The sequence below is a fragment of the Paramisgurnus dabryanus genome, chromosome 1, assembly GCF_030506205.2.
Source record: "Paramisgurnus dabryanus chromosome 1, PD_genome_1.1, whole genome shotgun sequence".
Lineage (NCBI taxonomy): Eukaryota > Metazoa > Chordata > Actinopteri > Cypriniformes > Cobitidae > Paramisgurnus > Paramisgurnus dabryanus.
The window spans coordinates 7714807-7732202 of record NC_133337.1 but is presented as its reverse complement, the minus strand read 5'-3'; the positions used below and the strand labels follow the sequence as shown (position 1 = coordinate 7732202).

At 38.8% G+C, this 17396-nt stretch overlaps 1 protein-coding gene across 17 annotated transcripts in view; it reads right to left on the bottom strand.

The window, feature by feature from the left end:
* Positions 1–2381: 2381 nt before the first annotated feature.
* The window catches only part of wnk1b (WNK lysine deficient protein kinase 1b), an 85717-nt gene continuing 70702 nt past the window's right edge, over positions 2382–17396 (bottom strand). For 11 of the 17 annotated variants that reach the window (XM_065265782.2, XM_065265787.2, XM_065265790.2 and 8 more), the window contains 10 exons: positions 16308–16394; positions 13851–13887; positions 12796–12866; positions 12218–12690; positions 11180–11382; positions 10786–10968; positions 10210–10302; positions 8022–8063; positions 4465–4673; positions 2382–4361 (listed from right to left, as the gene is read on the bottom strand). In XM_065265782.2, the coding sequence (XP_065121854.1) occupies positions 4017–4361; positions 4465–4673; positions 8022–8063; positions 10210–10302; positions 10786–10968; positions 11180–11382; positions 12218–12690; positions 12796–12866; positions 13851–13887; positions 16308–16394 (1743 nt within the window). In that variant the 3' untranslated portion in view covers positions 2382–4016. Of the gene's footprint in view, positions 4362–4464; positions 4674–4844; positions 4897–8021; positions 8064–10209; positions 10303–10785; positions 10969–11179; positions 11383–12217; positions 12691–12795; positions 12867–13850; positions 13888–16307; positions 16395–17396 lie in introns of all 17 variants that reach the window. The other 6 variants (XM_065265791.2, XM_065265792.2, XM_065265785.2 and 3 more) reach the window with 6 other exon arrangements.

Below are 17396 nucleotides of genomic sequence, written 5' to 3'. Positions count from 1 at the left end.
GCACTGCAAAAAATGATGTGTTAATTTTTTACACATTTTGTGTGTCATGCCATTTAAGGCGTTATCCTCTTAACCATCTTGACTTCTGAAAGACTCAACCTCTATAAGATACTCTTTCATGTTATTGACCTGTTGCCAATTAACATAGGTAGCTGCAAAATGTTCAATTTTTTTTTTCATTTTAAGTAACACTTACATTTCGAGCCTTTGTTGCGCCATCCCACTTTTTTGAGTTGTGTTACAGTCATACATTGCAAAGGTAAGACAAAACATCTAATTGGCTATATTTCTGAGATGGTAGTAAGCAGATTTGCTTATCGCTTTCACATGACTACTGAAATTAAAGGATGGCATTTTAAAAGTGTAATGTTACAGATATCCTAAGTGTTGTGTTAATGATAGTATGCTTATACGTAATTCAAACTAAAAAAAACTACTTTTTAATAAAAAAATAAAAAAGGAGTTATTTGAGGTATGCAAGGTATGTCCTTGGGCCACTGACACAAACTATTTTTTATAATTTATGGCAAACCCTAACAATCAGGTTTGTACGTTTATAATGCTCCAACATAGAGGAATGTAACCCGAGGTTTAATTAAAAAAATTACTTAGCATAATACTGCACTTGTCTGAATGGTTAAGCATAAATTAAAAAGCAAAGACAAACTTTCTTTATTTAAATGTTCTTTATTAAGTTTACAAATAAAGGTAACAAATGCTGTAATTGGAGCGCAAAGCGCAGTTTTATATGAAGCTTGAACATCCTATACTTAGTGCAAAACATACAGTTAAACTTGCCAATGATTCCCTACGTGTTTATGTTTGGTTTTAACATTTTGTACAATGTATCATTCAGAAAAACACTCAAGTTGCTAGTTGAAATCTAAAAGCAAAACAGGCAGACCTTATATTAGCACAAAACAAAAGAACTTAATGACAGGACAGGTGGCATTAAGTAAACATTGTTCTGTTGTATTTCATTCCACAGGACAGCGACTAGAAAGAAAACCAAAACGTTTTGTTTGATTAAACACATTTTGCAGTGGGTTTGTGTGCATTTTCTGCATCAAAGTATCATGCAAAGAGATAACTGTAAGACAAAACTGTTTACAATCTATTGAATGGATTGCTTGCACATCAGCCCGCAACAAAAGCATTTTTTTGAAAAGAAGGTGGAGGGTAAATAAAAATGACTGTATTATTTCCTAAAGCATTTTGGTAAACCGGGAACATGGTGTCACGTTAGTGAATCTTGTTTAACGTTGTACGTTCTGCACTGCAGTTACATTAGCGCCCTCTACTGTACGGGAGAGCAAATTAACACTTGAGTTTTATCTGGAATGAGGACATGGCACTCACAAGGTAGTTTTCGGCAGATTTCATTAGTTTGAACACTGAGCAGGTGGGACCTCTTTGTCAAAGACCTTACGGCTTGTTCACAGTTTAAATGAACCAATTCTGGGTAAAAAAAGAAACACGAGCTGTCTACAAGTAAAGCGTTGTATACAAAGCAAAAGAGAAACAAGAGTTATTTAAATATAAAGAGGTACAAGTGAGCCACTGGCGGCTGGTGAACACATTTGAGAATCTATACTGTACAGGCGATTAGTGAAGTTTTTCTGTACCAGACGTTTCACTCGGACAGTACACTAAGCAGTACGCAACCTAAAGTCCTTTTAGTCAGTAGTTAAGGTGATAAGTGTCTCTCCACTAATTTCAACTGCACTACAGTTTGTACCCATTACAGTCTTAACCAGGCAAATACTCTAAGGATCTATACATTTGTTACTCATGAAAGCCAAATCTTAAAACATAGTTGACAATCTATGCACTTAACTAAAGCATTTACAAAAGTGATTCGGCCGGCACTTGACCTATAGTTGCATGGCTGCTACAAAAGAGATTCCCGTGAGATGAAAATGTCTACGCGATAGATAAACGAAACGGCAAGCATTGATTTGGCAGCATTGTTGTGTTGGTGTGGGTTGTTAACTTTCTTCACCTTTTTAGCCTTACTACTGATCCGTGCATCCTTTACATCCTCAACTAGTTAACCAGTGCCTCTCATAACATACCGGAGAGGGTCTGACACTGGATGGTGTCAAAGCCTTAAGCACGTTTCATATCCGGGATACATTTATTTAACTGCTTACAACATACTGTCTCATGTATACCAACTTTCTTTCTCCATTTCGATACTTCTCACCTACAAAACTGATCATATAAGACAAACTGGAAACAACACAATGCTTACATGACATATTTATATAAATGTGCGCAAGTGATAGGCACACTTATGCTTACTTGCATACTAAGATAGATTGATGTTCTAGTATCTAAAACTCCTTTGAGCACTTTCACAGCCTTTAAAAAGATGCCCGAAGTTTTTCAGGTTTGTGCCATCAAATGGTTTAAGTCATAGCAGAGCCAAAATCTCATCCTGTAATATACTAACATTCACCCTCTGTGAGGTCCAAACACCAGCACGCTACTCTGCAGCCATATACATGTATGTCAAACCCCAAAGCAAAGCAAAGTAAAAAAGCAAGGCACTATACTCTTTAGAAAACTCACCGGACGTGGGGGAAAAGGGAAAGATCAGTTTCTTCAAGTACATCAATTGAAACCATTTTACATTCACATTTTTTTTCTAATACACAAAAATACAAAGGGGAAAACATAAAAAGGTTAAAGTGTCTCCAATAAGTTGTGAATAATGAAATAGCTAGCCTTACATCTCATGAACGCTAATATCCATAACCCTCACGTTTTTGACGACCTTAAACTAATGTTGTCCAACAACATTTATAATAATCACAGTGTTTCAACATCAAAAACTGATGAGTAAATACAGGTCCATACAGAACACAACCTTCTCACATTTGAATGTCGCATCAAACTAATATAAAAGACCCCTAATGCTGCCATGATTACGGCAAGCTGAAACTTTAGCCATAGAGAACAAATTTAAAGCTTGGTGGGACTACAAGGCAGTATTTGTTTACGTGTGCCACCCCCGAGTGATGATGACAATATCCTCTGGGTGGAGCCAATTTTAGTAGTAATGACCATTTTATTGCAAAGGGGGCCATTTTGAGTTGGAACAGACTCCACCACCAAAGGAACAGATCTCATCTCGATCTCAACTGTATTACACGATCACAGGTCACCTTACGGTGAGAGGAGATGGAGGATATTAAAACATGAATGGCAAAGCATGCTGGGAGGCTGTAGCAGCTTCTCAGCACAAACCCAGGGGGCAGCTTAAGGCCTCTGAACGTCTGAAAAACAAAACTCCCTAAGATTATGCTACCCAAGGCCGACTCGAAGGGTACAGAGGATGAAAACAAACCAACCGAGCAAGCAAACAAAACAAATGGAATCATAACCCTCATAACCCAATTTTAAAAATCTGTACACACGTTTTTAATTGAATGAAGGCCACTTTTTGTGTTTTAAAACGGGTTATTTTACGCTGTTGTAATTATTGCATTTCCATGGCATTGCAGCGGAGGGGGAATGAGGACACTAGGCTTGTTTATCCACCAACACCCACCTGTCTCCAAACCGGCCTGCTGACATGCTCGTAAGTGTACACTTTTCTGGGGAGTATAAAGGTCGATACAGCAAACCTCTAAACGCGGGTCAATTGAATCACTTCACTCCAGAGTAAAATGTGTGGGGCTGGATGGTAAAATATGCCTTTGTTAACCATAATAACAATTCTTTGGCCACTTAACATTACACTCTGGCGTTTCACCTTCATCCTCTTCTCTCCCTTGCATCACAATGCATTATCTGTATGTGCAGGAGGATTCAGACCGATGTGTGTGTGCGTCTTGGCATATTCTTTCGCAATCCCTCAATCATCCGTAAGAATACTTGCGGGTCTCTTAACACTTTCCAACTAATCCGCAATGCAATTCAACACACGTATCCAATTCACTTCCCGTCAGCCCCAAGTCTCTCTCCCGAACTGCCCCCCATCTTTCGGCCTGGCGCGGCAAGGTCCTGCACTACGTGGTCTTCAGGTTGGGTCCGCCAGGGTGGCTGACAGACTTTTGCAAAGTGCTGAGGTGGAAGGTCTGTATTGGGGCGGGCACCTGTGAAAACTGGCCCAGGGTTTGCGAGGAGGCCAGCAGGCCGCCCTGGGTGTGCGCGGCAGAGCTTGCCCATTGGGCGCTGTAAGGTGCGGATGGGTAGCCGTACTGCGGCGTGGGGCACAAGGAACCCTTCCGGGTCCCCATAGAGGTAGCAGGAGTGTTAGGTATAGGCGGTTGGCCGCTCAGAGTCGAAGCGATGCTTGGGCACAGCTGGCCTGGAGCAGAGTATTTACGGCCCATGTTGCCATGAGGGACCATCTGAGGACGGATCACACAACATGACACACTTTTACAGAACTGTATAATCAGGGATCTATAAATCCCAACCTTTGGAAGTCTATACTAAGATTCAGCCACTTACATCGTAACTGTGGGCTTGATGAACCACCTGTTGTTGTTGGTGTTTGGAGCCTTTCTTGCCCTGGGACAGGCTCATAGCATCCTTGGCCCAGTTGTCCACCAGCTTGTGCAATTCGTCTGTGAACATCCCCTTGCAGCTCTGGGACTGAGAGATGGGTGGCTGGTTTTGATTCAGACCAGTTCCCGCCACTGTATTGGTGCTGCTCGTCCCTGAGCAGAGAGGAAGAGAGAGAAAACAATGTGAAGAGGAAGCCATTCGAACATCTGCCCCAACAAACCCACACCTGATACAATTTGGCCACAGACTATATCGATGTATATTTTTATATACATAAGGTAAATAAGAAACAGAAGTCATGGCAGTGAGGCCCTATGGAGCACCTTGGCATCCACTGTGATGCTAAAGTGACAGATTTATCGCTCTGTATCCAGCCTGCAAAACAGGGTATGATGAAAGTGTTACAACACCATCTCAGGTTTTCTGATGTAGCACAAACAAGACACTTCGCCTCTTTAAATGGCTTGGGGTTCATGATCATGCTTGGCATTATGATGATATGTCAAGACAGCAAAAGGTAGAACAAGGTCACCAATTGCTACAGTATTAGCTTGCAATAAACTTCAATGTCTACAAGAAAGTTAATTTATTATTTGAAATGTTTACCTATGGGTGTACCAAATTTGATGTTTCTTGTTATAGCATTAGTATTTGGGGGAGGAGGTACAGTATGAGTAAATAAGCCTCTTCCACAAATACAAGCACTGCAGTGAGGATTATAATGGGCAGGCAAATATATACAGTGCGCTGTTTACTGCGCATTTAAAGGGACAGTTCCCCTAAAAATGAAAATTTCATTACCCAATCGAATGTATACGTTTTTTTCCATATAAGATATTTATGAGCAGCTCTCATCTTAAGAATTAGTGTAAGAAAATCTCAAGACTATTTTTGCTTAAAAGCTGTAGTCAGCCTTTACTTTCATTGTTTAGATAAGAGCAGCTGGCACATTATGCTATAAATAAAGAAATAAAGACAAAATGTCAGAATTCTTAATTTTAGGTGAACCGTTCCTTTAACACGAGGCAAGATGAAGAATGCACAAGCCGGGTTGAAATACCTCAGCTCCTTCGTAAGACACATCACTGTCATGACAAAAGATGATGGTCTTTAAAAAGTCTAAAGGAATAAACTACAGGAATCATGCACAAGACAAATAAAGCTAATGAAAGAGAAAAAACACTATCAAACTAATAAACAAATATATACAAATTACAAATTTCTCTGCAGTTAATTACAATTGCACAAAAATGATGCCCACTATCCAGAGGTAGCCATCCGGTTACATGTATGTATGTAAGACCTGTTAGAACAGCAAAAATGCAAAATCCATAATACAAAAAGACACTGCGCCATAACAGAAGCCCCATAAGGAACTGAGAATTCTGGGTAAATGTAATCTAAAGCAAGCCATGCTTAGAAAGACAGGTACCCTCTTTTCCCTCGAGTGCCAGTGCTGGTGTCAAAGCCAGGGCCAAACCTGGACCCATTCCACAGGAGAAAATGTGACTGGGTTGGAAAAGTAATCAAATAAATAATTTCCAAAAAATCTCAAACCTGCCGCTAACATCAGGCCTGAAGGGGGCAGGATAACGTCACAATAAAGATTTAAGCAAACAAAACTAGGTCCTACTGATGCTGATGAATGATGCAGAACAAATCTAGATCACACACATTGTACAGTTAGTTTAATTTAAGTAACAGTGCATCGAGTTAGTCCAGCAATCAGCCACTTATATGTGACCCTGGACCACAAAACCAGGCGCAAGTCACACTGGCATATTTGTAGAAACAGCCAACAATATATTTTATGGGTCAAAATTATATTTTTTTAATTGCAAAAATTATTAGGATATTAAGTAAAGATCATTTTCCATGAAATTTCCTACAATAAAAGTCTCAAACATGTATTTATCATTAGTATTATGTGTTACTAGGGACTTTATTTGGACAACTTTAAAAAATTATTTTTCTCAATTTTTTTTATTTTTGCACCCTTCCAAATAGTTGTATGAAAGGCATAATATTGTCTTATCCTAACAAACCATATATCAAATGGAAAGTTAATTTATTCATGTATAAATCTCAATTTAAACAAACTGACACTTATGATACATGGTTTTGTAGTCCAGGGTCACATATAGTCTCTGTTTGTCTGAAATAACAGGACTTAACTTAGAAATATCATGTGTGTGAATTGACTTTCAGACAATAAATTAAATGTTTTTAATCGAGCACCAGCACAGTTTCGATGGAAAAGTGGCACGAGAGGCTACGCACAGTTTGACTTCAGCATTACTGGATGACTTCCATTCAATATGTTGGTGTCCTTTTCATATAAACCTTTCATTCAGTTCAAGTCTTTTCTGTTAAAATCTGAGCTACATTGCCTCAGTACAGGCAATGTTGTTTGTGCAATGCCCAGTGATTAAGTCTTATGCACAGAGAGGGCGGAAATAAGCAAGGCTTCATTACACCTCATTAAAGCCCATTCGAACGGGATGAGAAGGACATGCAGAGAGGGAGAAATGAGTCTTGTGGGATAAAAAAAGAGCACAGAGATGGGGCGTTTGAATTGTCTGCGGTTTGTGTATAATGGAATGAGCGTTCAGACAGGTCCATTATGAGTACATTAGGCAGTCTGCTGCAGATAGAGGGGGCGTCACATGACCACGTGTTTCGAAAGAGTGACATTGATTCTCTATGTGCACAATAAGCATTAAGAAATTCCAGTTTAAAATGGTCATCGACACCCAAACTGTGAAAATGTTTACTTTTATTTGAGGTGCGACCTGAAAATACAATTGTATTGATGTCTTGCAATTTTTTCAATAACTAAGTGTTTGTTAAGCACATCATGCCCTAAAGTTAGAAGTATAGTCCTTTTTTTGCACATACGCGAGGGTCCACGCACCGCCGGGTTTGTGTAACTTTGTGCGTGTAAGTTGTGCATGTGCGTACATGAGAATGTAGTATGTAGCCCAGGAGATGCATTGCATTTTGTCGCAATGCGCATGCATCTGTATACGTACCAGTCAAATAAACTATACTTTGTATGGCTGTGCGTTTGACAATGCGTGTATGTTTGCGTACACACAAACACAAATAAAAGACTATACCACGGGTTTTAGTTCTCACAGACTTGCTCTGAATGATAGTCAATCTAATGTTTACAAAATCAATCAATGGCGGAAGTGTGACACTACCTTGAAATATCAGGATGTACCCACACCCCTAGTTTTCATGCATTAACACACAATAAAAATTACAATTTAGCGCAAGTACGGACGCTTCAAAGTTTATGTTTGAAATATTCACACAAACACATGTGATATGCAACAGTTATAACACATGAATGGGGTCATCACAGGATAGAAATGCTCAAGTCAGCCTATGAACTTCAACAGGCCACGGGACACAAAGACGAGGGAGTGCGGGAGTGAGTGACGACAGAAGAGAGCAGAGAGGAAAGGGGGAGAATAAAGATAAGAGATAATTACTACAGAGCTGGTTGCAGGGGCAGACTTTTTTCACCATCTTCCCTGAAGCATGAAGAGAACGATGGGATTGAGAGAATCAGTGTTACAGTAACTCCACATCTGACACAATGCATTGTGGGAGTGCATCAGAATGCTGCTTAAAACTTTACCCAAAGCACTGACACACTGTACAGTTTTATAAATTAGTGAAAGTGGGGTGAGTGAAGGGAGGTATTATTATGGTGAATATAGTGTGGGTATATTTACTGTTCATTGTGAGAACAGGTTATTATTTTCCCTTCTTTTGACTGGAAGACATGAGTGCATAAAGATTATAAAGTGTAATGAAAACTGTAAATTCAGTAAACACAATATCAAAAAGCAATGAAGGCAAAAAAGTCCTGACCATACAAACGAATAAAACTGAAGAACACAAGCTTTACAGTATTTCAGTGCAGAAATCTAGGGTTGCGTGCGTTCTTGCATTTTCATGACATCCTTATTCAATATGATTTTATTTAATTCAATTTAAATTAATTTTTATAGCACTTTTCACAATTTTCACAAAGGCAGCTTTACAGAAAATACACTGTAAAACAAACAGTATATATTCAATACAGCTTAGATGATCAATAGAGTCATCCAATATTGAGTCATAAGAATCAATAATCTTAATATGAAACAAGATTTTCTGTATACCAATGGATAGGGCTGGACAATACTTTAATGATGCATAATGTCTAAAAATGCATGTTAAACATGGGTCAAAGTGGTTTTTCCTTCCAAAGTGTGCTCCTGTGGCGTCTTTCGTAGCTAAGCAACCATAAGCTGCACTCTCCGGGACGGCAAGAAAAAACAGAATGCCTGATCGGATTTAAATCGCTCATCTGTACCTCGCTTCAAATCATATCATTGACTATGTTTACATGCTGTAAATATTCGGGTTATGGTCAGGTTAAGGTCGGGTTTCGGGTTTCTGAAACATTCGGAATAACCCGTTTACATGCGTGAGCAGAGAGAGTTACCCCTGTATACATGGAATTGGCAATATCCCGATGTAAACTGTGATTAAAAGGTAAATGCGGTGATTTTGCGTGGCTCACTATTGCACAATGCGGTTTTACCGCCTTCATTTACTAAAATAAAATTATTATTTAAATCCAGAACAAGCTGCACCGATGTAGAAGCAGGGTAGGCTAAGTTACATGTCTTTCCTTTTATGAGAAAAAGATTAGCAAGCTATACTAGCGCTCAGCTAAATATATTTTTGAAAAAAAAAAATTCATTGAAGAACGATTTTCTAACAAGAAGGTTTTTTAAGTGCATATTTACAGAGCATCGGTAAATACAGAACACAACCGTGTCTTAAAGAAATTAAAAATTAGACAGTATTTATGCACCTATAAATGTACAAAACGAATGCAATAGCTTACAGAAGGCAATGAATATTTATTTATGGCATTTTCAATAATATATTAGTAGATAAATTAACATCTATAAAGTATGAAAACAAATAAATCATTATTTTGGCTAAATTAAGTTGGATGGATAATTTTTATAATTGTCATCCTTTCAGAACAAGCTTATATGCTATCTATAATAACTTACAGTATATCCTGAGTGTTGCTTTGCCGAAAATATGTAAAAATACATGCAAGTAAAAAAGTACAGAACAAAAATGTTTACCTCACGCGGATAGAATGAATATGTATATTTGACGATCCAAATCTTTGCCATATCGTCCAGCCTTACCAATGAATATATTCATGTAATCAAAAAGCTAAATAGGGGGGGGGGGCACATGTAAAACAGCAATAGTTGTTTGATGAAAGGGGGAGGGTGATTTAATTTTAACCTTATTAAAAGGGGGATGAAGCAAAATAAAAGATGCCAAAACCGAAAGCAGTGAACTACTACCTCAATTTCTTTATTCATTGAATTCTTAGTAATTATCATTAGCCATTTTAACAGTGTATTTATGTGTTCCACTAAATATGCATGGGTTTGTTAACAAGGTACTACAACTTAAAAATGTGTTTTTATCCCACTGCACTGTGAGATATAACATACTCGTTAGGAACTGCATGTGACATTTAAAATGTTTAACAACATGTATGGGTTGTTTTGAGATTCCTGAGAGGGCCTGGCAAATCAAGAACCAATCACATGACAGTGTAGGAAGAAGACAAAAGAAAAAAGCGTTACACACAAAGAGCCAAGCAGGGCGTACTCAGAAAACGCGTCCTCCTGCCACCTGGTTTGAAGGTCACTCTCTCCGACCCACAGCTAAACTTTATACAGCCTGTGGCACAAAAAGAGGGAAAAGAGAAAGAGAGCAAGCAAGAAAGAGATAGAGCAGAGAGAAGAAAGAAAGAGAGAGAGAGAGAAAGTGTACACAAATACACAGTGAGAATGGTAACAAAGGGTCAGTAAGCCATGAATTCCTGACAGATAGAGAGTGAAGGAGGTGAATGAGGGGGAGTGGCGGCTCTAGATAGGACAGCGTCGAGGAGGGGTAAAAAGTGCCTCCTCTGTAGGATCAAGCATCAGCCCCGCAGCTCCATCCATATCAAAACATGCACCGTCTCAGATGGGCAAGACAAACATTCCTATATAGTCGGATTTGTTCATATCACCACAATACGTCCATAAATAAATAGAATTTCTCTTCCCAAATTTAGAAAAACAGAAACAAAAAGAGAGACGCACAAAAGATCACTGTGTTCAGGAAACGTACAGGGTCAAGCAGAGGGCCGTGACATTTTCTCATTTGTTTTTATTTTACCTTGCGAGGTGACCAGCGTGGCATCGCTGGTGTAAGCAGAACACAGGTTGTCATTAGAGGGGGAAGGTTTATAAGATTGGAGTAGAGGGCTGCTGCCCCCATCCATCAGCCCCCCAGGGGCCAGAAATGTCTGCTGGGGTGGGTACACAGAGGGAGCGCTCTGTGCTGATAAAGTGCTGGCTGCTGAAACAACACACACACACAGAGAAGCACGGATCAGAGCCAAGACGAAAGATGCACACACATCTGTAGCACTTTTGACTTTATGTACGAGTCATTCTATGAAACAGATGTGTGACCCAGTCTGTGAAAACCCAGTAGAAGTCATTTGTTTGTGAAAATTGTAAAACGGCCCATAATACCAAGCAGGAGTCGGGGTGGAGCGAGTGAATACCTGGCTGTATAGGACTTTTGCTGCCCTGTGAGCTGCCACGGCTGGATTTGCTGCTTTTGCTCTTTGTCGGTCGTCGTCTGCGGCCAGCGGGATTTACTACAGGTGGGTTGATCATTCCGGGCGGAGCTTTGCCCAGACGTGCAAAAAGGGCATCGATCTCTGCCTTCTGACGGATGTACAGGGCCTGGCTCTCCATCATGTGCCTGGCATGTTAACAGGGACAGCTTAATTTCCAATATTACATGTTTTTATGGTACAAAAATAAGATGTATAGAGGTAATCTCTTTTAGTAATACTATTACTAGTAATCACTACTTGTATTGCTCAGATTGGATTTAGTAGTTTCAGGCCTAGTCCACACGTACAGGGTTATTTTTTATATGCACACAACATTTGCATTTGGAAGAACAGCCAAACTGCATAAAAAAGGTAGTCTTAGTGATGGGCGTGGTCAGGGTTTTTGCCAACCCACTGGTCCCGCTTTTATTAAACTATTTGGCCTGCCCCGCTTCACTGTATCTATTTTTACAACCCACTCCGCGACAATTAAAGGTGGGGTGCATGACCTCTGAAAGCCAGTGTTGACATTTGAAATCACCTGAACAAACACGCCCCTACCCCAATAGAATCTGGACCCACACATACGCAACCAAGGCAACGATGTTGGTTAGTAAACACGCCCCTTACTGCTTATTCGCTACAAGTGTTTCTGGCCTGACTCCCTTTTCAAAAGTGTTTTTCAAAAATCATGCACCCTGCCTTTAAATAGACTTAATATAAATAGACCCAAATATTTCATATGAGTTATAGGGAACATACATGTTTTTTTTTCAATGACACGCCCCACAAAAAGTGACACTTTCCTTACCGCCCCAACCAGACAGGTTACCCGTGAGTTATGAGACGACCCACGCATCAAAACCGTGTACGTGTGGACAGGGCCTTAGCCTCATAACAACTTCCAGCAGACTAACCTAGATTGTGACCAAAATTCCAAACGCAGTGAAATCTGAAAGTGAAAACAAAAGAACAACGTACTTTTCCCTCAGTCTGTTGACTTCTCTCTTAAAGTCCTCATCTTCAAACTCTGAGTCATTGTCGCTACTCAGGTACGAGCTTACGGAGTTGTTGAGGGTGCCGGTACTCTGGGCAGGACCGTTCCCTATGGTTGAAAGGCCTTGAGGTCCTGGAGGCTGCAGACTAACAGCAGGAGTCTCTTCCTGGGATCTGCTCACAGAGAAACGACCCACTTTGGTGTCCGTCTTGGTGGTGACCTGGAAACGACCAATGGTGGTGGACTGGGGTGAGATGGGGCTTTGGTTGGGGATGCTGTCGACCCGGTCTTCCGTGGTGTTTTTGATGGGAGAGGAGGTTCTGTGAAGTGTGTGCTCGGGGCTAGAGAGGGTGGAGGATGATGATGATGAGGAGGAGGTGGAAGAAGATGATGTGGTGGATGAATCATGAGAGCTGGTGGGAACCTGTGGGGCACTCTCAGCAGGAGCTACTGACACCTAAAGAGCAGATAGAACGAGTGAGCCTGGTGTCAAATATGTAAAATACAATAAATATCCTGCTGCTTATGATCTTGTTATATGACTTCAAATCATTCAAGATACCTGGAATCGGCCTAGTTTGTAGCCCTCAACTGTAGGCACAGCTGCTTGCTCTCCATCCAAAGAAAACGGAACTGAGAGAGCAACATTAATACATAAAACTTAAAATTAGGCTCATGTCGTTTCAAAAAGTGAATAGGCTTTAAAGGAATAGTTCACCCTAAAATAAAAATTAGCCCAAATTTTACCCTTTACGCCATGGATGTCAAACTCAATTTCATCTCGGGCCAAATCAGCATTACAGTTGCTTTCAAAGTGCTGGTTGTATTTGTAAGACTATAAATTAATCAACTCTTTTATTACATAGCATAATTTCCTCACTTACAAGGTTGGCCATATCACATACATTATCGCAGGGGATAAGTCTGCAAAATTGCCCCGCTTGTCAGGGAACTACAACTCTGTGTAGTAAATGGCACTCCATCTGAAAGCAGGTGATGGCGATTTATTACTTATCAAGGAACCGACTTTACTGAGATGCACGTGACAATCACATGTGATTTATCGTGCAGCACTAGGCTGAAGGTCACCAGCTGCCCGCTGGTGTGTGTGCACTGACGTGAAACGAATAAGGTGTTCTCATTCATTCCTAAGGAATATAGGCTTAATGCTTGTGAGTGCAGGGCACCCGTGACAAAAACTTGTCAACTTACCAAATCCTATCAGAGATCCAGCATATCATTGAAACACACCAGTGGCTTTGCTGTACTACACGTAACCCCTCCCCCACAAAATACAGACCCCCACATAACAAATCCCAATGTAATTCCTGAAAGTCACATACTAATGATGAGTAAAATAAGGAGTTATTTCCATTTTGGGGTGAACTATTCTTTTAAGTCAGTGTATACTTTTTTATTACATGAGGACATTTTCCATTTTTAAAGTAAAAAAACCCAGCTAGAATCAGGATGACTAAGCGGATTATAGCATTTTGATAAAATGAAAACATTTTGCCTGTTGTAAATCAGGCACCAATAAATAATTCCCAGTATGAACAGAATGGTCTTTTATTAAAGATAAAGACTTATGTAATCTGTGAAATTTGCAGCACACACCTGGCTGTCCTCCAGGAGGCATCCCCGTGACAGAGCTCTACAGAAAAAAAAACAGAGATGAGGAGAATAACAATATAAACAACGTTGCAATTAAATAGCTTCAAATGCTTTTATATGACATTTCCAGTTGCATTTTATGAGACCTAAGTATCTGAAGTATGAATTTACAGGTTGTTCTCCATTTTAACTGCTAGATTCCCAGAACTCTCAAGCCGCCTTTCCATTGTACACAACATTCGAACACGACTGTATGAGTTCGCCCCCTTGTGGTAGTCTTCATGAAGTTTCAGTTTAATCGTAAATCCATGCCAACATAGGAGAGAAAATCATTCCAGCACAAGAGCCTCTATTTAAGAATATTCATTATAGTGGAATAATCAAATGAATATAAATTAATGAAACAATAAACAACTATGCATATATGACAAAGACCGCAAATACTTTTGGAGAGAATATATTGAGACAAGATTAAAAATAATAATGTATAAATATTTATTTAAATAAATAATTTATTACTTATCAGTGACCACGTTTACATGCACACCAAAAATGCGATTATTTCCAATAATGCGAGTAAGGTCTTAATCGCAGTAAGATGTTTACATGACTGGAGCTAACCTCTTCACTCCGGTTTACATACAGTTTTTATTTTCGGATTATTCACACAAAGTTCAATGCAGAGCACAAATGATGAACTCACATATATGGTCCACTGTTTTAATTTACTTACGTTAAATGACAAACACGTTGTTATAGATGTATTTCATTATCCGGTGCCGTGATGAAGATATAAATATGACAGTGCCTGTAAAGGGCGTTCACATGATATAAAAATATAGTTTTAAAAATCGTTTTATATTAAAGATAATAGCAGAGCTCACACAACAACTATATTGATAGCGATTTTGGCACATGATGAACGATAAACCATTGACAGCCAATCAAATCTATTTGGACTTGAAGTGCACGCGCACTTAAAATGCAGCAGAAAGCTCATTCATTGCTGAGGTTTATAACATAAAATTACCTCAGGTATCCAGCGCTGATGCTGTGAAATTTTTCTACCACACTGACTACGCCAAAAGGTATGATATTATTACACAAACTACTACATTAATTCAGTTGAGGACATCTGCTGGTGTCCCGCTGTGTAAATGCAACAAGAACAGCATATGTACATATTCAGTGACATGTAAACAATTGCAAAAAAAAGTTTTTATTACAAGAAATATCCAATATTAGGTAATGCCGCGCTCGTTTTATCGAATTAGCATGAAGTAATCATTATGATGTGGTCACTAATATATTTATCGTTATAATTATCGTTATAATGTAATTTAAAGGTTTTATACACTGCTGTCGTGTTATTTGAGCTGTTTCTGAATGAAGGCAGACTGCTGACAGCGAGTCGTGTTGGCAGAGTTCATGTAAAACTTCCTAATGTCAAGATTAAAACGAATTTGTGCTTAAGGTGCGTGACTAAAACACACGTGCACTTAATTAGTGCGGTATATGCGATTAAAGCGTTTACATGGACGCATACTGCGATTATAAACGGCGTACGCCACCTCTTTTAATGCGACTTTACTTATTGCGATTATGAGCTTAATCGCATTATTTTTATCGAATTATTGCGTTTACATGAGGTAAAGTATAATCGCAGTATTGACAAAATCCCATTATAATCGCATTATTAGGGTGCATGTAAACGCGGTCAGTGTTAAATCATTTTTAAAGGGATAGTTCCAAAAATGAAAATTCTGTCATAATTTTTTCACTCTCATGTTGTTAAAAATAGGAAGATATTTTGAGTAATGTTTGTAACCAAACCAATTGTGAGCCCAATTCACTTCCATAGTAGGAAAAGGAATAATATGGTAGTGAACATTAGTTCGGAATGGTAGTTTGATTACAAACATTACTCAATATATCTCATCAGAACAAAGAAATGTATACATGTTTGTAACAACATGAGAGTTGTAAAAATATGACATAATTTTCATTTTGTGGTTCATCTCTTTAAAGAATTCAAGTGTTACCATAAAAAAAAGGATTAATAATTTTCACCTCACACACAGTTTTTGATTGGAATAAACTGAAATACATCACTTTCGGTCGGCGTGTCGCATGCGGTGTAGTCACAAGTTAAAATTTTTTTACTGATCCAAAGCATCCGCAGCCCCTTTGTGACTCTCCATAGGGAATAAATCACTTCCAGTTTATCGGCAGTCGTTGGTTGTGTACAGCGGAAAGGGGGCTTAAAAGACTTCCTATCCGGTATGCTAATCCTCTCATTTATTGTTGCATGACATTAAAGTGACATTTTTTGATCTGTTCTGTGTATATGGACATTTCCAGTGGCACAGTACTAAACCTTTAAGTGAACTTAATAAAAGCAGACAGATCTGGCACCTAATCCACAAGTGTTTTTGTCCAGAACCCTGTTTGTGTGTGTACCTGGGGCGTGACACTGCTGATGGGGACGGTCTCTGGACTCAGAGCCCGTCTCAGCTGGGCATCCAGATCCTCCAAGGGTTGTTGAGACTAAACAATCCATTTCACTAATTAGTCAAGTCCACTTAGAACAAAACACATACCTGTACAAAACGCTTATTGCTCATGACAACTGCTCAAAAATACCCCAGGGGAACAGTGTATTAAATTAAGTCCTGCATGAAATGGTGTCTTACAGTAAGTAAAAAGATGACCACTGCCCGGAAGTCCTGAATGTTTTTAATCCAAACTAAGGTTTCCTGTCATGCTACAGCCCATATTTCTATTTAAAATGGTTGGCATGCTGCATTTCCTGAAACGTTTTGTATGGCTAGGGGCCCAAGCATTTCACACTAATTTCGTTTTTCAAAAGTGATATCTCAACAAAACTAGAAAATTACTCTTGCATTTAGTTTGAGTCACCTCGGGCAGAATGGAAAGCTTTAATCTTAACATGATGTCGATGACAGCAGGCCTTCAACTTGGATAGAGGAAAATTATATATTAGAGCTGGGCATAGATTAATCTAGATTAATCTCATACAAAATAAAAGTATTTTTTTGCATAACATATGAGTTTGTGATGTGTGTAATTATTATGTATATAAAATACACACACATTCATGTATGTATTTAAGAAACATTTACATGTTTATATACATGTATTTATCTTTTTATATATTGTAAATTATTTATAATAAAAACGATATTTAAATAAAACATTTCTTAAATGTATATATATGTATTTGTGTGTGTTTAAATATACATAATATTTACACACATCACAAACTCATATATTATACAAAATTTTTTTTATTTTGTGTGAGATTAATCTAGATTAATCTATGCCCAGCCCTAATATATATATATATATATTTTGGTAAAATATATTTGGGAGCATTTGTGCTACTGTCCATTTTGTTGTGGTGCGACTTGATTAGGATTGTGATGCTGCGTGCTGCTGTCCCAGGTTCAGTGTTCTCTCCAACGTTAACCAATCAAATTTTACAATTAAGTTCTTGCGTTTAATGAAGACCGCAGATTGGCTAATATG